We start from the raw sequence: 27,913 nt of genomic DNA on the forward strand, positions 1-27,913 counted from the left end.
GCCTAAGAATAGAAAAGCCTACATAAAGTGATGGATACAGCCCAGTCCACCAATGGAAAAGCCCTCCCCACCATTGAGCATATCTACAAAGAGCTTCCAAGCCATGTTCTCTTCTTGTTGCTGCCTTTGAGAAGGAGGTAGAGGAGCCTAGGTCCCACACAACCAGGTTCAGGAACAGATTTTACCCTTCAACCATTAGGCTCCTGAACCAGCGTGGATAACTTCACTCACCTCAACACTGAACCAATTCCACAACCTATGGACTCCCTTTCAATGATTCTACAATTCATATGCTTAGTATTATTTATTTAAAATTATTTTTCATACTTGCACAGCTTGTCCATCTTTGTGTGTAGTTTTTCATTGTCCCTACTGTTCTTTGTATCTACTGTGAAGGCCCACAAGAAAATGAATCTCACGCTAGCATATGGTGATAAATTTACTTTGAACTTTGAAATTCTCCCTCAACCTGCTCACATTGTTCAACCATAACACCTACATAAAAACTTAAGAAATCAAGCAAGACAGATGTACCTGGTGAAGTTTTAGGGACATTCGAATCCCCGGGGCAACAACCTTGTGCAGCAAGTCAATATCTTCGAAAACCCATTCCTGCTTGGCAGTGATTCTGAAATCTCCTTTAAATAATGCATGGAATCCATACAGAAATGATTCCAAGCTGCAAAGACATAAAGACGTATCAGTATGATGAGGAAATCGCTGCTTTAAATTCAGTATATGCACTCTCCTCACAGTGTCATCCCAATAATTTACGTCTAGACTAAACTAACTTGATCTATTCAATAATTTGATAAGCACTATAAATAACACAACAATTTGCGCGTATCAGATGATCAGAAATTAACATCATGAGTTAAACGACTTCAATTTACGAGGTAAATACCATCCTTGGTAATCACTGCCTATTAGAAACAAGAGAAAATCTGCAGATGCTGGAAATCCAAGCAACACACACAAAATGCTGGAGGAACTCAGCAGGCCAGGCAGCATCTATGGAAAAGTATAAACAGCTGACGTTTCAGGCTGAGACCCTTCATCAGCTCTTGGCCTGAAATGTTGAGTGTTTGCTCCCTTCCAGACATGCTGCCTATTAGAGTTAGGAATAAAATAAATAAGTACCTTCATACAATGATTAGAGAAAATCAAAGGTAAAGTCAAAGTAAAATTTATGATCAAAGTATACTACCTTGAGATTCATTTTAGAGTCATAAAAAACTACAGGATATAAATAGGCCCTTTGGCCCATCTAGTCTGTGCTGAGCCATTAATCTGCCTCGTCCCATCAACCTGTACCATAGCCCTCATGCCCTTCCCAACCATATACCTATCCACACTTCTCTCAAATGTTGAAATGGACCCCACTTGTACTGGCAGCTTGTTCCACAATCTCACCACCCTCTTAGTGAAGGAGTTCCCCTCATATTCCCCTTAAAACTTTCACCCTTAACCTATGACCTCTAGCTGTCTCACACAATGTCAGCGGAAAAAGCCTGCTTGCTTTTACCCTATCTATACCCCTCATAACTCCCTCATTACATTCTAGGGAATGTAGTCCTAACCTATTCAACCTTTCCCTATAACTCAGGTCCTTAAGTCCCAAGCAACATCCTTGCAATCTTTTCTTACAAGTGTTCACAGGAAAACAAAGAAATATAATTTAATTTATGAAAACTATACATACACAATGACTGACAAACAACCAATGTGCAAAAGAAGAGAAATTGTGCAAATAAAAAATCATACTGAAAACATGAGTTATAAAGAGTTACATATTCCCCGGGGCCTGACGGAATATTCCCAGGCTGCTCCACGAGGCGAGGGAAGAGATTGCTGAGCCTCTGGCTAGGATCTTTATATCCTTGTTGTCCACAGGAATGGTACCAGAGGATTGGAGGGAGGCGAATGTTGTCCCCTTGTTCAAAAAAGGTAGTAGGGATAGTCCGGGTAATTATAGACCAGTGAGCCTTGCATCTGTGGTGGGAAAGCTGTTGGAAAAGATTCTTAGAGATAGGATCTCTGGGCATTTAGAGAATCATGGTCTGATCAGGGACAGTCAGAATGGCTTTGTGAAGGGCAGATCATGTCTAACAAGCCTGATAGAGTTCTTTGAAGAGGTGACCAGGTATATAGATGAGGGTAGTGCAGTGGATGTGATCTATATGGATTTTAGTAAGGCATTTGACAAGGTTCCACCCGGTGGGCTTATTCAGAAAGTCAGAAGGCATGGGATCCAGGGAAGTTTGGCCAGGTGGATTCAGAATTGGCTTGCCTGCAGAAGGCAGAGGGTCGTGGTGGAGGGAGTACATTCAGATTGGAGGATTGTGACTAGTGGTGTCCCACAAGGATCTGTTCTGGGACCTGTACGTTTTCGTGATTTTTATTAACGACCTGGATGTTGGGGTAGAAGGGTGGGTTGGCAAGTTTGCGGACGACACAAAGGTTGGTGGTGTTGTAGATAGTGTAGAGGATTGTCAAAGATTGCAGAGAGACATTGACAGGATGCAGAAGTGGGCTGAGAAGTGGCAGATGGAGTTCAACCCAGAGAAGTGTGAGGTGGTACACTTTGGAAGGACAAACTCCAAGGCAGAGCACAAAGTAATTGGCAGGATACTTGGTAGTGTGGAGGAGCAGAGGGATCTCGGGGTACATGTCCACAGATCCCTGAAAGTTGCCTCACAGGTAGATAGGGTAGTTAAGAAAGCTTATGGGATGTTAGCTTTCATAAGTCGAGTGATAAGAGTTTAAGAGTCGCGATGTAATGATGCAGCTCTATAAAACTCTGGTTAGGCCACACTTGGAATACTGTGTCCAGTTCTGGTCGTCTCACTATAGGAAGGTTGTGGAAGCATTGGAAAGGGCACAGAGGAGATTTACCAGGATGCTGCCTGGTTTAGAGAGTATGCATTATGATCAGAGATTAAGGGAGCTAGGGCTTTACTCTTTGGAGAGAAGGAGAATGAGAGGAGACATGATAGAGGTGTACAAGATAATAAGAGGAATAGATAGAGTGGATAGCCAGAGCCTCTTCCCCAGGGCACCACTGCTCAGTACAAGAGGACATGGCTTTAAGGTAAGGGGTGGGAAGTTCAAGGGGGATATTAGAGGAAGGTTTTTACTCAGAGAGTGGTTGGTGCATGGAATGCACTGCCTGAGTCAGTGGTGGAGGCAGGTACACTGGTGAAGTTTAAGAGACTACTGGACAGGTATATGGAGGAATTTAAGGTGGGGGCTTATATGGGAGGCAGGGTTTGAGGGTCGGCACAACATTGTGGGCCGAAGGGCCTGTACTGTGCTGTATTATTCTATGCTCTATATTCTAAAGAACCCTTGAAAGTGAGTCTGAAGGTTGTAGAATCAGTTCTGAGTTGTGGCGAGTAAATTTTACCATGCAAGTTCAGGAGCTTGATGATTGTAGGGTAATAACTGAGTTTTACTTCCAAAAACTCTGGATGCTGGAGAGTCAACTTGAGTGTTCAATATAATTTTTTGAAGTGAAAGGCATAGTATGATAACAGATGAAGGGTTTCAGCCCAAAACATCGACTGTTCATTCCTTTCCATAGGTGCTGCTGACTAACTTGCTGATTTCCTTCAGTATCTTGTGTGTGCTGCTGTGGATTTTCAGTATCTTGTGTTTATTCTTTACTGTGCTGTTATTGTGTATTCAGATCTAACCTGAGCCAGTAATGACCTTTGATTCATGATGATTAAGGCTCAACTGCAAAGTGTTCATCACTGCACAGGAAGCTTTGGCCAGGATTTGGATTCAATTCTTTGGAGCGGGGCTTGAATCCACAACTTTCTGACTCAGAAGCAAGGAAGCGACTTATCCAGGGTATTTATCAGGAGCATTGCATCCGCAAGGCATTTAGCATTTTCAATGATTCCTCCCATCCATCCCTCAAACTCTTTGACAACCCCCCCCCCTTCCCCCCACCATCAAGTGGAAGGTACCATAGCACAAGTGCTGTTAGGATGGGAAACAGCTTCTTCCCCAGACCATGAGACAAATGAACTCCCTGCCACCACCCAGATCTCATCAAGTATAAAGTGCCAGTAGCATTATACTATTTACTTTTTAACTTGTGTCATAAATACACCTTATGCTAAATGACAATCTTCTGGAATATATTTTATTATTTTTAAATTTATTTGTGGTAATATTACTTTATGTGTTTAGTGTGAGTTGTAAGTACTCTTCCGTGCACCTTAGTCTGGTTGAACTTGAACATGAACTTGCCCCAATGGCTGGTAGCTCAACTGCTGACTTGGCTGAGCTCCATCTGTAACACCCTTCTCTCAACTTGTTAAGCTCATTAGAGAACTGGACAGAAGTCAATGGAGAAGGGAGATCTATTCAAGAGAACGAGAAGAACTTTAAAAGCCCGCATAATGAGCTCTCCTCACTGCACACCCACTCTTTCAGCTTGACACATTGCCAGATATTCAACCATAATACCTGCAAAGAGCAAAACTAGGCCATCTGGCCTTTCAAGCCTCTCTGCCATTTACCAACATCAAAAAATTTGAACTTTGAACATCATCTCTCCTCTACCTCAGTACCTTTCTTCTCCTATCACTTAATTACCTTATTATACAGACATATATTGATCTCCATTTCAAATGAACTCAGTGACTGAATATCCACAGCCTAATGTGCTAGAAAACGCGGCTTTGGGTTCTCAACCCCTCAGCAAAGGGAAACATCCTCCCTACAGCTTGGTCCTCTCTTGCTGACTTCTAACTGTACTCATCGCTAGGCTTACTGTTATTTCTGGAAACTTTGTAACCCTCTTTGATTTAATACCATCTTTAGTTTCTCCTTTTCCTGTTGTTTTTTGTGCCATATGGAATCCTTCTGTTGCAAATCATGTACTATTTCTTTAAGTGTAAGCAATTGTCACACCTTTTAATGCGGTTTCCCAATAAAACACACTTCTGCTTCCTCCTAGAGTCATAGAACACTACAGCACGGAAACAGGCCCTTTGGTCCATCCAGTCTGCTAGTAATTAACTATTAATCCTATTGACCTGCACCCAGACCATAGCACTCCATACCCTTCCCATCCATGTACCAATCCAAATTTCTCTTAAATATTGAATTTGAACCTGCATCCACCACTTCCGCTGGCAGCTTGTTCCACACCCTCACCAACCTCTGAGTGAAGAAGTTCCCTGTCCTGTTCCCCTTAAATATTGCTTATTTCACCCTAAACCCATGATCTTTAGTTCTAGTCTCACCCAACTTCAGTAGGAAAAAAAGCCTGCCTGCATTCACCCTATCTATACCCCTCATAATTTTGTATACCTCTATTAAATCTCCCCCCATTCTCCTACGCTCTAAGAAATAATGTCCTGACCCAAGCTTTTCCAATAATTCACATCTTCAAGTCCTGCAACGTATTTGTAAGTTTTCTCTGCTCTCTTTCAATCTAATTGATAGCTTTCCTGAGGGTAGGTGACCAGATCTGCACACAAAACTCCAAATTAGACCTCACCAATGCCTTATACAACTTCATATCAAGGACCTCGTTCATACTTTTGTGATCCTTGTTTAGGTTTAAGACCACAGATTCAAACTAAGTTTAAACTGATATTGTTCAAAGTAAGGTGCATTCATGTTAAGGTTAATCTTCTCAAAAAATCCTTTACAACAGTATTAATAATTAACCCTTCCTCATTGCATAGTATAAGTTCTAAAATAGACTTTCCCCCAACTTTGTTTCTCAATATTTTCATCTAGAAAACCATGTTGTTAAACATTACATGAGGTCTTCCACCTTAGTATCACTAATTTAATTTAACTTGTCTGGTCTATCAGTAATTTTATGTACCCATGATTATTCTGTTACATACACCTCTAATTTCCTGACTTAAATGCTGCCCAATATTATAAACGTTATTTAGTGGCCTAAAAATACTCTTAATGTTTTCCTCTCCTTACCGTGTCATAGTTCCACCCAAATTTCTTTCTGCACTGTGTACTGACGTGATCCCAACCCTTATTACTGTGGGGCGGCATGGTACTGTAGCAGTTAGTGCAATGTTCTACCATGCCAACTGTAACGTTGGAGTTCATTGGGGTTACATAAAATGTTGAAACATACAGTAAATGAGTCAATTGCATCAACAACCAGTACAACCCAAGATGTACTGGGGGCAGACCACAAGTGTCACCGCACTTCCAGCGCCAAGGTAGCATTCCCACAACTTACTTACCCTAAACCATTTGTCTTTGGAATGTGAGAACTGGAATACCTGGAGGAAACCAAGCAGTCACAGAGAGAACATACACACACCTTATAGACAGTGGTGGGAATTGAATCCGTGTGGCTGGTACGCTAACTGCTATGAATGATTTGTGTGGATGGCATGAAAAGCAGGTTTTTCACTGTACCTTGGTACATGTGACAATAATAAACCAATTTATCAATTAATATATGCGTACAATGTGTATATACACCAAATCTGTGTAGCAAAGGCTGGTCCCCAATCATCTTGGACAACCTTGCCACTGGACCAAGATCTCAGATTTTAAAGTTCATCTAGTATCTAGTAGAAATAGGGAGGAGCTGAGGGCAATACAGAGGGACCTGAAAGCCAGGATCAGGGAGGCTAAAGACAGGTACAGGAGGAAGCTTGAGAGGAAACTCCAGCAGAACAACACGAGAGAGGTCTGGAGGGGGTGAGGACCATCACTGAGTTTCAGCAAACTAGCAACAGAGGAGCTGAAGGCAGTGTGGACAGGGCCAACGAACTTAACCTGTTCTTTAACAGAGTTGACATTGTGACCCCTGCCCATCCCCCACATGAGCCATCTGTTGTCGGCCCCCAACCAACACATATTCCACTCTCCCCTCCTACTCCTCCTCACAGTCCCCCACCCTGCTCTCATGACTATACCCCTCCCCCACACGAAACCACCACGGTGGGCTTCACGGCTGAACAGGTGAGAAGACAGCTGAAACGTCTCAGCCCAAGCAAGGCTGCAGGACCGGATGGTGTCAGTACCACGGTGCTCAAAGCCTGTGTCCCTCAGCTATGTGGAGTACTTCACCATGTATTCAACCTGAGCCTGAGGCTCCGGAGGGTTCCTGTACTGTGGAAGACGTCCTGCCTCGTCCCTGTGCCAAAGACACCGCGCCCCAGAGGCCTCAATGACTACAGACCGATGGCATTGACCTCCCACATCATGAAGACCCTGGAGAGACTTGTTCTGGAGCTGCTCCTGCTTATGGTCAGGCCACACTTAGATCCCCTCCAGTTCGCCTACCAGCCCCGACTAGGAGCTGAGGATGCCATCGTCTACCTACTGAACTGTGTCTACACCCAACTGGACAAGCCAGCGAGCACTGTGAGAGTCATGTTTTTTGACTTCTCCAGTGTGTTCAACACCAACCGCCCTGCTCTGCTGGGGGAGAAGCTGACAGCGATGCAGGTGGATGCTTCCCTGGTATCATGGATTCTTGATTACCTGACTGGCAGACCATAGTACATGTGCTTGCAACACTGTGTGTCTGACAGAGTGATCAGCAGCACTGGGGCTCCACCGGGGACTGTCTTGTCTCCCTTTCTCTTCACCATTTACACCTCGGACTTCAACTACTGCACAGAGTCTTGTCATCTTCAGAAGTTTTCAGATGACTCTGCCATAGTTGGATGCATCAGCAAGGGAGATGAGGCTGAGTACAGGGCTACGGTAGGAAACTTTGTCACATGGTGTGAGCAGAATTATCTGCAGCTTAATGTGAAAAAGACTAAGGAGCTGGTGGTAGACCTGAGGAGAGCTAAGGTACCGGTGACCCCTGTTTCCATCCAGGGGGTCAGTGTGGACCTGGTGGAGGATTACAAATACCTGGGGATACGAATTGACAATAAACTGGACTAGTCAGAGAACACTGAGGCTGTCTACAAGAAGGGTCAGAGCCATCTCTATTTCCTAAGGGGACTGAGGTCCTTTAACATCTGCCGGACGATGCTGAGGATGTTCTATGAGTCTGTGGTGGCCAGTGCTATCATGTTTGCTGTTGTGTGCTGGGGCAGCAGGCTGAGGGTAGCAGACACCAACAGAATCAACAAACTCATTCATAAGGCCAGTGATGTTGTGGGGATGGAACTGGACTCTCTCACGGTGGTGTCTGAAAAGAGGATGCTGTCTAAGTTGCATGCCATCTTGGTCAATGTCTCCCATCCACTACGTAATGTACTGGGTGGGCACAGGAGTACATTCAGCCAAAGACTCATTCCACCGAGATGCAACACAGAACCTCATAGGAAATCATTCCTGCCTGTGGCCATCAAACTTTACAACTCCTCCCTTGGAGGGTCAGACACCCTGAGCCGATAGGCTGGTCCTGGACTTATTTCATAATTTACTGGCATAATTTACATATTACTATTTAACTATTTATTACTATTTTTCTATTACTATTTATCATTTCCATGACTATTACTATTACTAATAGTAGTATTACTATTACTATTTCTATTACTATTTATTATTTATGGTGCAACTGTAATGAAAACCGATTTCCCCCGGGATCAATAAAGTATGACTATGACTATGACTATCCGCTGTACAATTGACAAAATCAGGCACAGGCAACTTTTACTTCCCAGAGCCGAGTCAAATAAGTCATGCTCAAACCTAAGAACATAAGACCTAGGAGCAGAATTAGGACATTCGCCCACTGAGTCTGCTCCACCATTTGATCATGGCTGATTTATTTTTTGCTCTCAACTCCATTCTCCCTGTAAGCTTTGATATTAAGCTTCGATGTCCTTACAAATCAAAAAAAACCTATCAACCTCTGCTTTAATTATACCCAATGACTTGGCCCCCACAGCTACCTGTGGCAAGGAATCACCAGGACGGTGACTTGAGAAGGAGGGAAGGTGGTGAGTAGAAGAATGGAAAAAGAACTGCATATATTGAACGTCTTATGCTGCAATGTTGAGAAGTATGACACAAGATTTTCAATAATGGCTTCTTTTCATAGTGGAGAATAACAGAATAACCTGGACTTTCAATAAAGCAGCTCTTATTTGAAAGTCACAGAAAATAACAGAGTCAAGAGATTGCCAGCAGCCACCCAGACATGTTTAAACAGGAGATCATAGCTAATCAGATTCCCCAGAACAAGGACACTCCAATTTGTTTATCGCTGCTTTGGTTAATAGTCTAATTCTCTGACAAACTGTGCCACTAACTAAAAATATTGTTCATCTGTTAAGATTTCATCTTTGTGTTCACATTGATTCATGGCCTCACCCATTCCAAATTCCCCGTAATTTCCCCAGCCCTACAATGTTCCAAGTTATCTGCATTCCTATCTTGTACATCCTTGATTTTAATCGTCCCAGCATCGCCGGCCGAGGCATTAGATGCTAGAGCTCTGGAAATTTGTCCCTGTTTCCTCCTTTAACACATGCCTCACAAATTACTCCCAAACATTTGCTTCCCTATTCTTTTCATTCTTTTATTTAGTCAAGGGCTGTGGCCACAACAGTGGAGGCAAAAATCACGTACATTCATGGTCTGAAGTCAGAAACAGGCCAGGTTGTAGAAGCAAGGCAAATTTCCTTCTCTGATAACATTAGTAAATCACATAGGTTTTTTCTGACAGTCAAATCTTGCCCTATAATAACTGCTGTGAACTGCCTTGGGATTAATTTTCTATCTTAAAAGGTGCTATAGAAATATGTTGCTGTATTAGGTTTAATAAAGTTTTGGATTCAATCCCACATCCATTTCTGTGCAAATTATCTTGTGTATAAACTGTTTGTTTGGATCTGTCTGCTTGATAAACATCGAGTGCAGTTGCTTCGCTCTCCAACACATTCTTTCTAATAGGCTACACATGCACAGCTTGGCACATGCAAGAATATTCTGTATTTTAAGCAGGAAACTAAAGAGTCAGACACATTGGTCACAACTTAGTACCCATACAATGAGCTGAGCAATTGACAAACAAGTTCATCACTAACTACATCAACCTGTTTTCAGGGCAGCACGGTAGCGTCATGGTTAGTATAACGTTTCACAGTGCCAGCAATAGGGGTTCAATGTTCGTAAGAACTTTGTACATTCTGGTGACTATGTGGAGTTTCTCCAGGTGCTCTGGTATCCTGCCACATTCCAGAAAGACGTACAGACTAGGGTTAGTAAGTTGTGGACAAGCTATGTTGGTGCTGGACGCATGGCAACACTTGCTGGCCTCCCCCCACACCAATTCAGATTGTGCTTGTCACTGACACAAACGATGCATTTCACTGTATGTTTCCATATACATGTGACAAATAATGTAAAAAATAAGTAATGTTTTACACAGAAAATTTAACTCAGTTTCTCCATGAATCATCAAAGTAACCGGGGAAATTTAATAGGTTAATGTTTAGTTGAAAGCATTTCCCCATCTTATGAAAGGACTCAAAGGGAGGGATTTTAATTGAGTTTGTTATGGGGTTGCCAAACTATCCAGACTGTCCTGGAGTCTTCTGGACTCTCAGATTAATCTTTCAGATTAACCAGCAACCTGGGAGGAAATAACAGGGGCAATTAATTTTTGGCAAGGCATACAACAAATATGGACCTGGCAAAGGTACAGACCAACGAGTAACAGAGCATGTTTTTGAGTGCAGAGCTTTGTGTGGATTGCTATCAGTATGGCTTGCTGGGTGACCAATGATAGGAAGGCAGTAACAGGACAACAGGAAATGCAACCTCAAATGAGTGTGACCTCCACAGAGACCAAGCTCTAACCATGTGTAGATTCAGACATTCCTGCACTTTCAAGGCTGGGTCAAGCTAGCCTGAAGTAAAGAACCTCGTTGTTTCTTGTCAAAGCCTGTTGACTTGACGGAAATTCCAGTGTTAGCAAGAAAACTTTCACTCATCAATGGGCGATTGTTTTTCTTCAGTATAATGCAGAATTCTTTAAGAAATTCTTCCCACTGATGCCCTTTTAAAATTAATTTGTTGCTAATTCAAATATGAATTGTTATTAATCTTGGTCTATTGAGTATCTGGTCACCATTCTCTGTAGCTAATTTTATTCTGCCAGAGTTCACATTTTAAACATAGAACATAGGATAGTGCAGCATAGCAGAGAATTTTCTGCCCAGAATGTTGTGCCAACTTTTTAACTTACTTTAAGATCATTCTAACTCTTCCCTCCCAGATAGCCCTTCATTTTTCTATAATCTATGTGCCTAAGAGTCACTTAAATGTACCTAATGTATCTGCCTCTACCACCATTCCTGCAGAGCATTTCATGCACCTACCACTCTTGGTATAAAAAACTTGCCTCTGACATCCCCCTACATTTTACTCCAGTCATCTTAAAATTATGCCCCCTTGTTTAGTTATTTTTGCTCTGGGTAGAAAGTCTCTGGCTGTCCATTTCATTTCTGCCGCTTATCATCTTGTACACCTCTATCAAATCACCCCTCATACACATTTGCTCCAAAGAGAAAAGCGCTAACTCACACAACCTATCCTCATAACACACAAAGGTTGGGGGTGTTGTGGATAGTGTGGAGGGCTGTCAGAGGTTACAGCGGGACATCCATAGGATGCAAAACTGGGCTGAGAAGTGGCAAATGGAGTTCAACCTAGATAAGTGTGAGGTGGTTCATTTTGGTAGGTCAAATATGATGGCAGAATACAGTATTAATAGTAAGACTCTTGGCAGTGTGGAGGATCAGAGGGATCTTGGGACCTGAGTCCATATGACACCCAAAACTGCTGCTCAGATTGACTCTGTGGTTAAGAAGGCATACGGTGCATTGGCCTTCATCAACCGTGGGATTGAGTTTAAGTGCCGAGAGGTAATGTTACAGCTATATAGGACCCTGGCCAGACTCCACTTGGAGTACTGTGCTCAGTTCTAGTCACCTCACTACAGGAAGGATATAGAAACTATAGAAAGGTTTACAAGGATGTTGCCTGGATTGGGGAGCATGCCTTATGAGAATAGGTTGAGTGAACGCGACCTCTTCTCCTTGGAGTGGCTGAGGATGAGAGGTGACCTGTTAGAGATTGATTAGATGATGAGAGGCATTGTTCGTGTGGATAGTCAGAGGCTTTTCCCCAGGGTTGAAATGGCTAACAAAAGAGGGCACAGTTTTAAGGTGCTTGGAAGCAGGTACAGAGGAGATGTCAGGGTTAAGTTTTTTTATGCAGAGAGTGGTGAGTGTGCCGAATGGGCTGCCGGCAACAGTGGTGGAGGTGGATACAATAGGGTCTTTTAAGAGACTCCTGGATAGGTACGTGGAGCTCAGAAAAATACAGGGCTATGGGTAACCCTAGTTAATTTCTAAAGTAAGTACGTGTTCGGCACAGCATTGTGGGCCAAAGGGCTTGTATTGTGTTGTAGGTTTTCTATGTTTCTACATGCTCTCCAATCCAGGCAGCATCTTGGTAAATCTCCTGTGCATCCTCTCCAAAGCTTCCACATCTCTCCTATATTGAAGCAACCAGAACTGAATGCATTATTTCAAGTATGGTCTAACCATTACAGAGCTGCAATATATTACCTCATGGCTCTTAAACTCAATCACACAACTAATGAAAGCCAAAACGCAATATGCCACCTATCAACTATTAACCACCCTATCAACTTACATGGTGATTTTGAGGGTCCATGGATGTGGAGCCCAAGATTCCACTGTTCCTCCACACTGCCAAGAAACCTACCATTACCCCTGTATTCAACTTTCAAATTCGACCTTGTAAAATGAATCATTTTATATTTTTCCAGATCAAATTATATGCTAGGAGATAATTAGCTGAGGCAAAATCCTATTTGGCTGGACATCTTTCCTTCATACATTTGCTTATCTGAGTCCTTTAACGAATATACTTAAGACCTTAAGACCTCAGACAGAAAGACCATTCAGCCCTTTGAGTCTGCTCAGCTATTCCATCATGGCTGATTTATTACTCCTCTTAATTCCATTCTCCTGCCTTCTCTCTGTAGCTTTGGTTGATGCTCATACTAATAAAAAATCTATCAATGTCCGTTTTAAATATACCCAATGACTTGACCTTCACAGCCATCTGTGGCAATGAATTCCACAGATTTACCATCCTCAGGCAAAAAAAATCCTCTTCATCCTTGTCCTGAATGGACGTTCTTCTTTTCTGGAGCTGTGTCCTGCTATTCAAAACATACTCTCCACATCCAATGAATGTAGGCCTTGAGGAGCAATTACTTTAAAAACAAAGGCTGGTACCTATATGGAAGAAGCTGTCAGAGCAAGTGGTTGAGGTAGGTATAATTACAGCTATTAAAATACAGTCTGACAGATACATGGATTGGAAAAATTTCAAAGGTTATAGGCTAAAAGTTGGCAAATGGGACTAGCTTGGATGGGGCATCTTGGTCAGCATGAACCAGTTGGGCCAAAGGGCTTGTTTCTGTGCTGTAAAACTTTATGACTCTACCAGAGAGGTTGTACAACACTAATTAGGCAACAGTGTGAGTATGGAGTAAAATACTAGTCATTGTGTTACAGTAAAGATGTGGTTTCAGGGCAAATTAAGAAGGTCATGGACAGGTCTGGAAAAGTTTAGCTATGGGGAAAGGTAGGGTGTGGACAGTGTTGTTTTCTTTCAAGGCCAAGGGGAGAGCTAACTGAGGCACATTCGCTCAGTGTTCACTTCATTAGGGACCCTCTGTAAAGTGGCCACTGAATCATGTTTGTTGTCTTCTGTTGCCGTAGCCCATCGACTTCAGAAATGCACTTCTGTAAACCACCGTTGTAATGCATGGTAATTTGAATCTCAGGATTGTATATGGTGAACACACAGGTATTTTGATAATAAATTTACTTTGAATTTCCTGTCAGCTTGAACCAGTCTGGCTATTCTCCTCTAACCTCTCTCAGTAACAAGGCATTTTCACCCACAGAACTGCTGCTCACTAGTTTTTTTTATTTTTTGCACCATTCTCTAAAAACCCTAGAGACTGCTCTGTGTGCAAATCCCAGGTGATCAGCAGTTTCTGAGATACTTAAACCACCTTATCTAGCACCAACAATCATTCACGGTCAAAGTCACTAAGATCACATTTCTTCCCCCATTCTCATTTTTGTTCTGAACCTCTTGACCATGTCTACATGCTTTTGTGCATTGAGTTGTGCACCTGACTGGCTGATTAGATACTTGCATTAATGAGTAGGTGTACAAGTATACAGTACCTAATAAAGTGGCCACTGAGTGTAAAATTATGAAGTAACTTCACAAACTATATGAAGCCTGTTTCTTTAGCAGAGTGATCAAAACCAAGAGTCATAGATTTAAAGTAACTGGCATGGTTTAAAGGAAGGTGAAGGCCAACTATTTCACCCAGAAAGTGCTATTAGCAGTCTGGAGCTTAAAAAGCACACTGAAAGTATAGTAGAGGTAGAAAACGCCATATAATTTGCACATGGAGGTTACAGGTTAAGGGTGAAAGGTGAAATATTTAAGGGGAACCTGAGGGGAAACTTATTCACTCAGAGTGTGCTGCGAGTGTGGAACCAGTTGCCAATGGAAGTGGTGGATGTGAGTTCGATTTCAACACTGAAGAGAAGTTTGGATAAGTACATGATGGGAGGCATCGATGGAACAAGGTGAGTAATAGTTTGGCACAGGTTTGACGGACCCAAGGTCCTCCTTTTGCGCTGTAGTGCTCTATGACTGATGAGTTGCGACTTGAGGTCTATAGATCTGTTGCTTGACCCTTTATTAGCAGGCACAGAAGGTAAGAAGGGGAATGATTTAATAACTTAACTGATAAATCCATAATACATAGGAACAGAATTAGGCTATTTGGCCCATTGGGTCTACTCCACCATTTGATCAAAGCTGATTTATTTTCCCTGTCAACTCCATTCTTCTGCCATCTCTCCATAACCTTTGATTGATGCTCTTACTAATCAAGAACTTATCAACCTCTGCGTTAAATATACCCAACGCATTCCACAGTTTCAACACTCTGGCTAAAAAAAAAAAATCCTCATCTTTATTCTAAATGGATGTCCCTCAAATCTGAAGCTGTGCCCTCGGGTCTTAGACTCCCCCACTCCACATCCACTCTATCCTGAATAGGTTTCAATAAGATTCCCCCCCATTCTCCTAAACTGCAGTGAGTCTAAGCCCAGAGCCATCAAACACTCCTCATATGTTAACCCTTTCATTCTGGGGTTCATACTCATGAACCTCCTCTGGACTTTCTCCAATGCCAGCATGTTCTTTCTTACATAAGTAGTCCAAAACTGCTCACAATACTCCAAGTAGGGTCTGATCAATGCTTTATAAAGCCGCACAATACATCCTTGCTTTTTATTGTAGTTGTCTTGAAATGAATGCCAACATTGCATTTGCCTTCTTCACAAATGACTCAACCTGCAAGTTAATATTTAGGGAATCCTGCATGTGGACTCCCAAGTCCTTCTGTACCTCTGGTTTTTGAACTTTCTCCCCATTTACAAAATACTCCACACCTTTATTCTTTTTCTCCTTTATTATATTCCATCTGCCACTTCTTGCCCACTCCCCCAATCAGTCTAAGTCCTTCTGCAGACACCTTGGTTCCTCAATACTAGCTGCCCTTCCACCCATCTTTGTGTAATCCCTGGTTAAGGTTTATACTGCTGTGCTGTAGGTACTTCATTTCAGCAGTTTTCTGCAAAAGCAGTGCGTCCTGCTGGTAGAATGTTTTGGTTTCGGCTAGAGATAAGAGCCTTACTGTTCCGCTTAGGAATGTTGTGTCAGCCAATCAGGATGGTGAAATCACGAGAGAGTGTTTTGATGACAGTGTGGTTCATGGATCTTTTTGACAGGAGCTGCGGAGAGGACAGGAGGGAAGATGCCTGCGAATGCCATTGGAAGGAGCATCCCCATTGCACAAAGTGCTTTGTGCAGATGAATGGCTCCAAGGAGGAAGGGTCAATACTCCTGAGAGAGAGAGTCCGTTTGTTTGAAATGTATTTTGAGTGAAGTTCGGAATGTGGTGTGTGCTTTCATGGAGACTGTGGGTCCAGCACGTGAGCAATAGACAACTCCAGGATGTGCAGTTTTTGGCTCCTTATTTTAGAAAGGATATACTGACATTGGAGGAGGTTCAGATAAGATTCACAAGAATGATTCCAAGACTGAAAGGGTTACCATATGAGGAACGTCTGGCAGCTCTTGGGCTGTATTCCCAAAAGTTCAGGAGAATGAGGGGGGATCTCATGGAAACATTCCGAATGTTAAGAAGCCTGAACAGATTAGATATGACAAAGTTATTTCCCGTGGTAGGGGATTCTAGGACAAGAGGGCACGACTTCAGGATTGAAGGACATCCTTTTAGAAATGAGAAGTGGAGAAATTACTTTAGTCAGAGAGTGGTAAATCTGTGGAATTTGTTGCCACGAGTGGCTGTGGAGGCCAAGTCATTGAGTGTATTTAAGGCAGAGATAGACAGGTTCTTGATTAGCCAGGGCATCAAAAGGTATGGGGTGAAAGCAGGGAGGTGGGGATGAATGGAAGAATTGGATCAGCCCATGATTCAATGGCGAGCAGACTCGATGGGCCAAATGGCCTACTTCTGCTCCTATATCTTATGGTCTTAGAAGCTCCAATTTCATGTGCACTTTGGACTGGTTTACTGGGCCCTGTTAATTTTTTTCTTTTCTCTTTTCTATTAACTGTTCGATAAAGCTGAAATTTGTAAATATACTTTCTTTATAATTTTATGCGGTGTACGATCTGTTATTTCTTGCTGACCGACAATTGTGTATGGACAATGTTCACACAGCATTCACTCCATCAAGGCTTCTTTAATCAGAGCATCATGGCATTCCTGTTTGGTTGAACCCCAAATCATACCAACCCTAGATGTACATTGTTAATGAAAGGTGGCCTTCTCACCACAGAGTAACGTGGCTGTCAGCAGAGCAGCTAACAAGCCAGGTTTGCTTACAAGCCCAGTGAGGGGACTACATTTGTATTGACTGCAAACTTGGCCACAAAGCCATTAATTCCTTCATCCAAATCATTGACATACAATGTGAAAAGAAGCAGTCCCAACACCAACCCATGCAGTACACCATTAGTCAATGACAGCCAATCAGAAAAGGCCAGCCTTTATTCCCACTCTTTGCCTCCTGCCAGTAGGTTAATCTTCTATGCATAGAAACATAGAAAATAGGTGCAGGAGTAGGCCCCTCGGCCCTTCGAGCCTGCATCACCATTCAGTATAATCATGGCTGATCATCCAACTCAGAACCCTGTACCTGACTTCTCTCCATACCCCCGACCCCTTTAGCCACAAGGGCCATATCTAACTCCCTCTTAAATATAGCCAATGAACTGCTTTCAACTGTTTCCTGTGGCAGAGAATTCCACAGATTCACCACTTTCTGTGTGAAGAAGTTTTTCCTCATCTCAGTCCTAAAAAGCTTCCCCTTTATCCTTAAACTGTGACCCCTCGTTCTGGACTTCCCCAACATTGGGAACAATCTTCCTGCATCTAGCCTGTCCAAACCCTTCAGAATTTTATACATTTCAATAAGATTCCCCCTCAATCTTCTAAATTCCAGTGAGTATAAGCCTAGTTGATCCAGTCTTTCATCATATGAAAGTCCTGCCATCCCAGGAATCAATCTGGTGAACCTTCTTTGTTCCACTTTAGTACCTTTTCTGCAATACCATGACTCTTATTTTGTTAGGCAGCCTCATGTACTACTTTGCTCTGTGACTGTAGGGTAAATTACCAGGAATGATTTGTACTGCCATTGCCTCAGTATTTAAAAGAAAAGGATTAAATCTGCATTTAATTCTCTAAAATCTATCAGCCTCTTTCTGTAGCTTAGTCTCAGCTGCTGGAATGACCCAGTCTGCACTAGTTTCAGAATATTCCATACGTGGCTTCACTCATGGTTAAAATGATCAGTTTAAACGTGGAACTGTGGCGACCCACTTTCTGGCACCCACGAACCGGCTCACAACAGCGCGCGCAGGCAGAGGGCCGGCCCCAAAAAGGGCGCCAGGCCATCTTCACCAGCAGGGGGATAATCCCACGCGCGGAAAGGGTCTGGGAATATGCATTCCCCACAGCAGTCCCGTCCAGGGAGGGCGGGAACGGCAAGGCTTTAAAGCAGGCCGTGAAGTTTGAATAAATCTCTTTATCGCAACTCCAACTCACCGACTCCGTGTGGTTATTCTAGCGCTGTATGTAGCACACCGCTTCAATTGGTGACCCTGATGGCCCAAATGATATTTGGACCAGAGATGACCGACGCCACATCTGTTCACGCAGTTTCGTTAAAACTGCCAAGCTTCTGGACGCTGCAACCCCATTTATGGTTTGAACAAGCAGAAGCTCAATTCCACATTCGACAGATAACCTCGGAGTCCACTCGCTACTACTACATGCTGAGCTCCCTCGACCAAGAGACTGCTGCACAAGTTGAGGAGTTTATACAGTCGCCCCCGGAGAACGGCAAATACACAGCATTCAAAGCCCTGCTCATAAGGACTTTTGGACTCTCACGGCGCGAACGAGCACGCCGCTTAATGCACCTGGATGGTTTGGGAGACAGGCCGCTGTCAGCATTAATGAACGAAATGCTGGCCCTGGCTGAAGGACACAAACCCTGCCTCATGTTTGAGCAGGCGTTCCTAGAGCAGCTGCCCGAGGACATATGCCTGCTGCTGTCCGACACAGATTTCAGCGACCCCTGGGAGGTGGCGGCCCGAGCAGATGTGTTGTGGAATGCCAAGAAGGAGAGAGGGGCATCCGTCGCACAGATCACCAAGCCGCATACCCAACGACAGCCCAGACCAGGTCCGGCAGCAGAGCCCAACGGACAATGATGTTCCTACCACCAGCGGTGGGGCACAGAGGCCCACCGCTGTAGACCACCTTGCAAAATCCCGGGAAACGCCAAGGCCCAGCCGCCGCTGATGGCTACGGCGGCTGGCCATCAGGACAGCCTCCTGCATGTCTGGGACAAGCAGTCGGGACACCGATTTTTGGTCGACACTGGAGCGGAGATCAGCGTTTTACCTCCAACGAGTTACGACACCCGCAACAGAGAACCGGGACCCACGCTGAGGGCCGCAAATGGCAGCACAATACGAACCTATGGCACCCGCACGGTGCGGCTACAGTTCAGCTCCAGCCGGTTCACGTGGGACCTCACACTGGCCGCTGCGGCCCAACCACTCCTGGGGGCAGATTTTCTGCGAGCCCACAGCCTGCTGGTCGACCTGCAAGGGAAGCGACTAGTCCATGCCAAGACTTTTCAAATGTTCTCCCTGGGTGAAGCTAAGTTGCCAGCCCCACACCTGGACTCCATCACGCTGTCCAACGATGAATTCACCAGGGTCCTGGCGGATTTCCCATCAGTACTGACACCGCAGTTCACAGCAGCCATGCCCAGACATGGAGTACAAAACCACATCCCGACTCAGGGGCCATCCCTCCACACCCGTGCTCAAAGGCTTCCCCCGGACAAGCTCCGACTGGCGAAGGAGGAGTTCAAGAAGATGGAGGAATTGGGGATCATACGACAGTCCGACAGCCCATGGGCCTCCCCCCTGCACATGGTGCCCAAGGCAACGGGGGGCTGGAGACCATGTGGTGACTACCGCAGGCTGAACAAGGCTACAACGCCAGACCGCTACCCTGTGCCGCACATTCAAGATTTCGCAGCAAACCTACACGGCGCAAGGATCTTTTCCAAGGTAGACCTCGTCCGGGGATACCATCAAATCCCGGTACATCCGGACGACATCCCCAAAACAGCACTTATCACCCCATTCGGACTTTTCGAATTCCTCCGAATGCCGTTTGGTCTAAAGAGTGCCGCACAGACTTTCCAGCGGCTAATGGACGTGGTGGGATGCGACCTGATCTTTGCATTCATCTATTTGCACAACATCCTCATAGGCAGCAGTAGTCGGCAGGAGCATCTGTCCCACCTCCGCCAGCTCTACTCCCGCCTGAGCGAATTCGGCCTTACAATCAACCCAGCCAAATGCCAGTTCGGACTCGATACCATTGACTTCCTGGGCCACAGGATTACTAAAGACGGGGCAACCCCGCTGCGCGCCAAGGTAGACGCGGTCCGCAACTTCCCCTGAGCCAACACAATCAAAGGCCTGCAGGAATTCGTGGGTATGGTGAATTTCTACCACCGTTTCCTCCCCTCAGCAGCCCGAACCATGCGCCCCCTGTTCACTCTAATGTCGGGTAAGGGCACGGACATTACCTGGGACGAAGAGGCCGCAGCCGCTTTCGTTAAAACCAAAGAAGCCTTGGCAAGTGCCGCGATGCTAGTGCACCCTAGAACGGACGTTCCTACTGCCCTCACAGTGGACGTATCCAACACAGCGGTTGGTGGAGTGCTGGAACACCTCATCGAGGGTCGCTGGCAACCCCTGGCGTTCTTCAGCAAACACCTACGACCACCCGAACTCAAATACAGTGCTTTCGACCGGGAGCTATTGGCACTATACCTGGCAATCCGGCATTTCAGGTACTTCTTAGAAGGTAGGCCCTTCACCGTGTTTACAGACCACAAACCGCTTACCTTTGCATTCATGAAGGTGTCCGACTCCTGGTCGTCCCGCCAGCAGCGACATCTGTCCTACATCTCCGAGTACGCGACGGATATCCGGCATGTCTCTGGAAAGGACAACGTCGTGGCGGACGCACTTTCCAGACCGACCATACAGGCCCTGTCCCAGGGGGTGGAATATGCAGTGCTGGCAGAGGCACAGCAGGCAGATGCTGAGATCCCCAGTTACAGGACTGTAGTCTCCAGTTTGCAGCTCCAAGACCTCCCCGTAGGCCCAGGTGAGAGGACCCTACTATGTGATGTAGCTACCGGCCAACTCCGCCCCGTCGTCCCAGCAGCCTGGCGCCGGCGGGTTTTCGAATCCATTCACAACTTAGCGCACCCCTCCATTAGGACAACCGTCCGGCTGGCCGCCAAGAGGTTTGTGTGGCATGGGCTGCATAAACAGGTCAGTGAATGGGCCAAAACGTGCATGCAGTGCCAAACGGCCAAGGTGCAGCGGCATACCAAGGCTCCGCCGCAGCAGTTCGAACCCACCCGCCAGACGTTCGACCACATTCATGTGGATATCATGGGGCCCCTGCCAGTGTTGCCAGGAGCGCAGTACCTCCTAACTATCGTAGACTGGTTCACCAGATGGCCAGAGGCAGTCCTGCTCACCGACACCACCTCCGAATCCTGCGCCCGAGCACTGATCGCAACCTGGGTAGCCCGCTTTGGGGTACCGGCCCACATTACCTCCGACAGGGACGCCCAGTTCACCTCCAGCCTGTGGTCGGCTATGGCCAACCTTTTAGGAACACAGCTACACCACACAACTGCCTACTTCCCACAGTCGAACAGACTAGTGGAGCGTTTCCATTGTCACCTGAAGTCGGCTCTCATGGCCCGCCTGGAGGGGCCTAACTGGGTGGACGAACTTCTCTGGGTCCTGCTCGGAATCCACACGGTGCCCAAAGAGGATCTGCACACCTTGTCGGCTGAGTTGGTGTACGGCGCACCCCTGGTCGTCCCAGGAGAGTTCATACCAGCCCCAAGGGGGCAAGAGAAAGAACCCACAGCAGTCCTGGACAGACTACGGGAGAGGCTCGGTAACCTGGCCCCCATACCCACTTCACAGCACGGACAGAGCCCGACCTGCGTACCCAAAGACCTGCAGAACTGTAAGTTTCTTTTTGTACGACGGGGCGGACACCGGGCACCGCTACAGCGGCCCTATGAGGGGCCGTTTAAGGTGATCAGGAACAACTGGTCCACGTTCGTGCTGGACATTGGGAGGAGAGAGGAGGTTTTCGCGGTGGACCGACTCAAACCGGCCCATGTGGACTTGGCGCAGCCGGTCCAGGCTCAGGCACCGCAGTGCAGGGGCAGACCTCCCAAACAGAGGCCGATCCAGACTGTGGACATTGGGGGAGGTATCGCCGGTTCTGGGGGGGGGGGGGGGTTATGTGGCGACCCACTTTCTGGCACCCATGAACTGGCTCACAACAGCGCGCGCAGGCAGAGGGCCGGCCCCAAAAAGGGCGCCAGGCCATCTTCACCAGCAGGGGGAGAATCCCGCGCGCGGAAAGGGTCTGGGAATATGCATTCCCCACAGCAGTCCCGTCCAGGGAGGGCGGGAACGGGAATGTTTTAAAGCAGGCCGCGAAGTTTGAATAAATCTCTTTATCGCAACTCCAACTCACCGACTCCGTGTGGTTATTCTAGCGCTGTGTGTAGCACACCGCTACAGAACCAAATCATCTTGGAAACACACTGTTATTCATTCATCTTGTTGGCGAATGCTTGTTGAGATAGGTGTGATTCCTTTCTTAAACACAAGAGATTCTGCAGATGCTGGAGATCTTAGAAACATAGAAACTTAGAAAACATACAGCACAATACAGGCCCTTCAGCCCACAAAGCTATGCCGAACATGTCCCTACCTTAGAACTACCTAGGCTTTACCCATTGCCCTCTATTTTCCTAAGCTCCATGTAGCCATACGGGAGTCTATTAAAAGACCCTAACACTTCTGCCTCCAGCACCGCCGCTGCCAGCCCATTCCACGCACTCACCACTCTCTGCATAAAAAACTTACCCCTGACATCTCCTCTGTACCTACTTCCAGGCACCTTAAAACTATGCCCTCTTGTGCTAGCCATTTCAGCCCTGGGGAAAAGCCTCTGACTATCCACACGATCAATGCCTCTCATTACCTTATACACCTCTATCAAGTCACCTCCCATCCTCCGTCGCTCCAAGGAGAAAAGGCTGAGTTCACTCAACCTATTCTCATAAGGCATGCTCCCCAATCCAGGCAACATCCTTGTAAATCTCCTCTGCACCCTTTCTATGGTTTCCACATCCTTCCTATATAGTGAGGCGACCAGAATTGAGCACAGTACTCCAAGTGGGGTCTGACCAGGGTCCTATATAGCTGTAACATTACCTCTTGGCTCTTAAACTCAATCCCACGGTTGACGAAGGTCAATGCACCGTATGCCTTCTTATCCACAGAGTCATCCTGCGTAGCAGCTTTGAGTGTCCTATGGACAGGACCCCAAGATCCCTCTGATCCTCCACACTGCCAAGAGTCTTACCATTAATACTATATTCTGCCACCATATTTGACCGACCAAAATGAACCTCCTCACACTTATCTGGGTTGAACTCCATCTGCCACTTCTCAGCCCAGTCTTGCATCCTATCGATGTTCCGCTATAACCTCCACAGCCCTCCACACTATCCACAACACCCCCAACCTTTGTGTCATCAGCAAATTTACTAACCCATCCCTCCACTTCTTCATCCAGGTCATTTATAAAAATCACAAAGAGAAGGGGTTCCAGAACAGATCCCTGAGGCACACCACTGGTCACTGACCTCCATACAGAATATGACCCGTCTACAACCACTCTTTGTCTTCTGTGGGCAAGTCAGTTCTGGATCCACAAAGCAATGTCCCCTTGGATCCTATGCCTCCTTACTTTCTCAATAAACCTTGCATGGGGTACCTTATCAAATGCCTTGTTGAAATCCATATACACTACATCTACTGCTCTTCCTTCATCAATGTGCTTAGTCACATCCTCAAAAAATTCAATCAGGCTCGTAAGGCATGACCTGCCTTTGACAAAGTCATGCTGACTATCCCTAATCATATTATGCGTCTCCAAATGTTGATAAATCCTGCCTCTTAGGATTTTCTCCATCAACTTACCAACCACTGAAGTACGACTCACTGGCCTATAATTTCCTGGGCTATCCCTACTCCCGTTCTTGAATAAGGGAACAACATCCGCAACTCTCCAATCCTTCGGAACCTCTCCCATTCTCATTGATGATGCAAAGATCATTGCCAGAGGCTCAACAATCTCCTCCCTCGTTTCCCACTGTAGCCTGGGGTACGTCCCGTCCAGTCCCAGTGACTTATCCAACTTGATGCTTTCCAAAAGCTCCAGCACATCCTCTTCCTTAATACCTACATCCTCAAGCTTTTCAGCCCACTGCAAGTCATCCCTACAATTGCCAAGATCCTTTTCCGTAGTGAATACTGAAGCAAAGTATTCATTAAGTACCACCGCTATTTCTTCCAGTTCCAAACACACTTTTCCACTGTCACACTTGATTGGTCCTATTCTCTCATGTCTTGTCCTCTTGCTCTTCACATACTTGTAGTATGCTTGGGGCTTTCCTTAATCCTGTCCGCCTAGGCCTTCTCATGGCCCCTTCTATCTTTCCTAAATTCATTCTTGTGTTGGCGCATGGCCAAGTGGTTAAGGCGTTTGTCTAGTGATTTGAAGGTCGCTAGTTCGAGCCTTGGCTGAGGCAGCATGTGTCATTGAGCAAGATACTTAACCACACATTGCTCTGCGATGATACTGGTGCCAAGCTGTATGGGTCCCTAATGCCCCTCCCTTGGACAACATTGGTGGCGTGGAGAGGTGAGACTTACAGCATGGGCAACTGCTGGTCTTCCATACAACCTAGCCCAGGCCCGCGCCCTGGAAACCTTCCAAGGCACAAATCCATGGTCTCATGAGACTAACGGATGCCTATTAATATTATTATTAATTTCATTCTTAAGCTCCTTCCTGCTAGCCCATGTTTTTTGAACCTTTCATAAGCTCTTCTTTTCTTCTTGACCAGATTTACAACAGCCTTTGTGCACCACAGATCTTCTACCCTACCATCCTTTCCATGTCTCATTGGAACGTACCTACTCAGAACCCCATGCAAATGTCCCCTGAACATTTGCCACATTTCTTCGGTACGTTTCCCTGAGAACATCTGTTTCCAATTTATGCTTCCAAGTTCCTGCCTGATAGCCTCATAGTTCCCTTACTCCAATTAAACGTTTCCCTAACTTGTCTGTTCCAATGCTATGGTAAAGGAGATAGAATTGTGATCACTATCTCCAAAATGTTCTCCCACTGAGAGATCTGTCACCTGACCAGGTTCATTTCCCAATACCAGATCAAGTACAGCCTCTCCTTTTAAGCAACACACAGGAAATGCTGGAAGAACTCAGCACCTATGGAGGGGAATATACAGTCGAGTTTCAGGCTTCTTTGTCCATTTCCTGAAAAGTAAAAATTTCATGATTTCTGAGCCTGACACTTCTATCTACTTAAAAATTCTCTAATAGCCTCCACCACAAAAATGCTTACCATTTACTTGACCCAAATCTCCAAATCCTATTTATGTTCAACTCACATTATAGTTTGCTGCATTAATCTGGGTGTCATAAGCAATTACTGTATTATTACAAAACTATTCCTCTGCAAATGACCTCAGACAAGAACAGTATAGCACAGAAAGAGGCCCTTCAATCCACCATGCAGAGAAAATATGCATTATTGAACTCTACCAGGAAGAATGAGCAATAGGAAACGGCATAGTTTCAAAATGATGTATCACTGTACCATCAGTAACAACTTGCATTTATACACCACCTTTAATACAAAAATTTAATAAGAAAATCCAATACCATGTCCATAACATACCACAAAGTGACTCATTAACTGTTGCACATTCATATTCTTGTGATGTTCACTACATTTCTTTTAGTAATTGCATTGGATAAAACCATGATGGGTTACCTGATGGACATGTTGTGTGTAGCTGTCCCTAAAGCTCTTCTGCCAAGGATTGAAAGGCTGTAACAAAGGGTTACCAGAGGGGAATCTCCATCACTGCTCACAGGCTGCAACACAACGTAGAACAAGGCAGCATTACATGAAGGTCACACCCTTTCTATTTGGTAGTACAATTTACTTAAAGAATAAGACAACGTGGAAGAAGACCATTTGTTCATCATGCCTGATTGGCTGCATGACTGCTTTTTCTTAGATTTTTTTGTGATTGTATGTGCTATTGTAACTAATATGCTGCGTGTGACTGTATGTACTGTGTTTTGCACAGTACCCCCTCACACATTGTTCTTTGGTTCTGATTTGGGACTCTGATCCATCCATTCTAGTTATGTAACCATTCATACTGTATACTTCCCTTACAAAAATTATCAATCTCAGTACCAACACTTTAATTGACCTCTGAGCCTGCAAGTCTCAAAAGCTTTTTGTAAAAGTGAGCTCATGACCCACCATGTTTCACATGACATTATCTGCTCTGGGATCACTCTCTGTGGCATTGTGGTGGCATGGTAGCGTAGTAGCTAGTGCAATGCTTTACAGTGTCAGCAGTCCGAGTTCAATTCCTGTGGCTGCCTGTAAGGAGTTTGTAGTATGGGCTTTCCCTGGGTGCTCTAATTTCCTCCCGCTTTTCAAAGACTTAGTAAGTTGGGTTAGTAAGTTGTGAACCATGCTATGTTGGGAAGCTTGGCAACACTTGCAGGCAGCCCCCAGGACACCTTTGGATTGTGATGGTCATTGACATTGACACGTTTCACTGCACATTTCAATGTTCATGACAAATAAAGCTAATCTTTATCTTTAATTATATGACACTGTCTTCTTGTTCCTGACTCCCTTATCAGAAGAAACAGTCTCTCCAAACTCATTCCTTCAGCTGCGTAAATCAGCTAAAATTAGCCCAACAAGTTTTATAGCTGTTATTCTGCTAAACTCAGCGAATATAAACCTGAACCATAATCCATAAATAAAGCCGCTACACTCTGAAATCATATTGGTGCATTGGTATGGAGGCATCACTGCACAGGATTGGAAAAAAAGCTGCAGAGGGTTGTAATCTCAGCCAGTTCTGTCACAGGCACTGGCCTCCCCCCCACTGATACCTCAAAAAGGTGCCATCCATCATTAAGCACCTCCATCAGCGAGGGATGCCAGCAGATACCTGGGAACACTACCACTTGGAAATCCCCCTCCAAGTCACTATCCTGACTTGGAAACACATCGCCATTTCCTCATTATTGCTGGGACAAAATTATGGAATTCCCTCCCTAGCAGGGCTCAAGAAGGCAGCTCATCACTATCTTCTCAAGGGCAACTAGGGATGGTCAATAAATGCCAACTTAGCTGGTGATGCCAACATCCCGTAAATGAATAAAAAAAAGTCACCGTATTCTACCCTGAGATTCATTTCCGTATAACTTTTAGGATTTTTTTTATGTATTGCACTTCCTGCTGCCACAAAACAACAAATTTCATTTAACATTTGTCAGTGATATTAAACTTGATTCTGATTCTGCACAGTAGTCCATCCAAGGTCAAACATCATTTTTGAGTCGCAGCATTTTAATCCAAACACTGTACACAGTGCCTGACAGAAGTGTACGACATTTGTTCTTTGTATTCCATATTTAACTGGCTTTGAGCTATTAATAGCAAAGAGCTAAAAATAAAATACACGTGGGAGAGAACAAATGATAATACCTTAGTGATTCACAAGAATGCAATCTTTCTACACATTCAGCAATTATTAACTTCTGTAGAAGTGAAAATAGACTGTTTCTGCACTGATCACATTAATTAATTTTTTATCTATCTACTTAAAGAGAGAGCACGGTAACTGGTCCTTCCGGCCCAATGAGCCTGTGCGGCCCAATTACACTGATGTGGCCAATTAACGTATTAACCCATACACCATTGGAATGTGGGAGGAGTTGGAGTAACTGGAGAAAACCCACGTGGCCACGGTGAGAACGTACAAACACCTTACAGACAGCGGTGGGAATTGAACCAAGGTTGCTGGCTCTGTAAAGTGTTACGCGAATCACTCCGCTATCGTACGAACCGGTGAATTTCTGCAAATCCGCTGGGGAAGTTAAAGGTCCAGACTGAGAGTCCAAGTCTACTGAAGGCCGAAAGGTGAAGTCAGTCTGCACTGGGGTTGGAGAACTATTATTTGCATGGGTAGGTGGATGGGAGGGAGGA

General features: G+C 45.1%; 1 protein-coding gene across 1 annotated transcript in view; it reads right to left on the reverse strand.

Annotated features, from left to right (window-relative positions):
• LOC140211013 (pecanex-like protein 2) overlaps positions 1-27,913 on the reverse strand; it is a 270,987-nt gene that overhangs the window by 40,680 nt on the left and 202,394 nt on the right. Inside the window, 2 exon segments of the mRNA XM_072280359.1 lie at positions 535-679; positions 25,661-25,764. Coding sequence (XP_072136460.1) covers positions 535-679; positions 25,661-25,764 — 249 coding nt within the window.

The sequence above is a fragment of the Mobula birostris genome, chromosome 2 (genome assembly GCF_030028105.1).
Source record: "Mobula birostris isolate sMobBir1 chromosome 2, sMobBir1.hap1, whole genome shotgun sequence".
Taxonomy (NCBI): Eukaryota; Metazoa; Chordata; class Chondrichthyes; order Myliobatiformes; family Myliobatidae; genus Mobula; species Mobula birostris.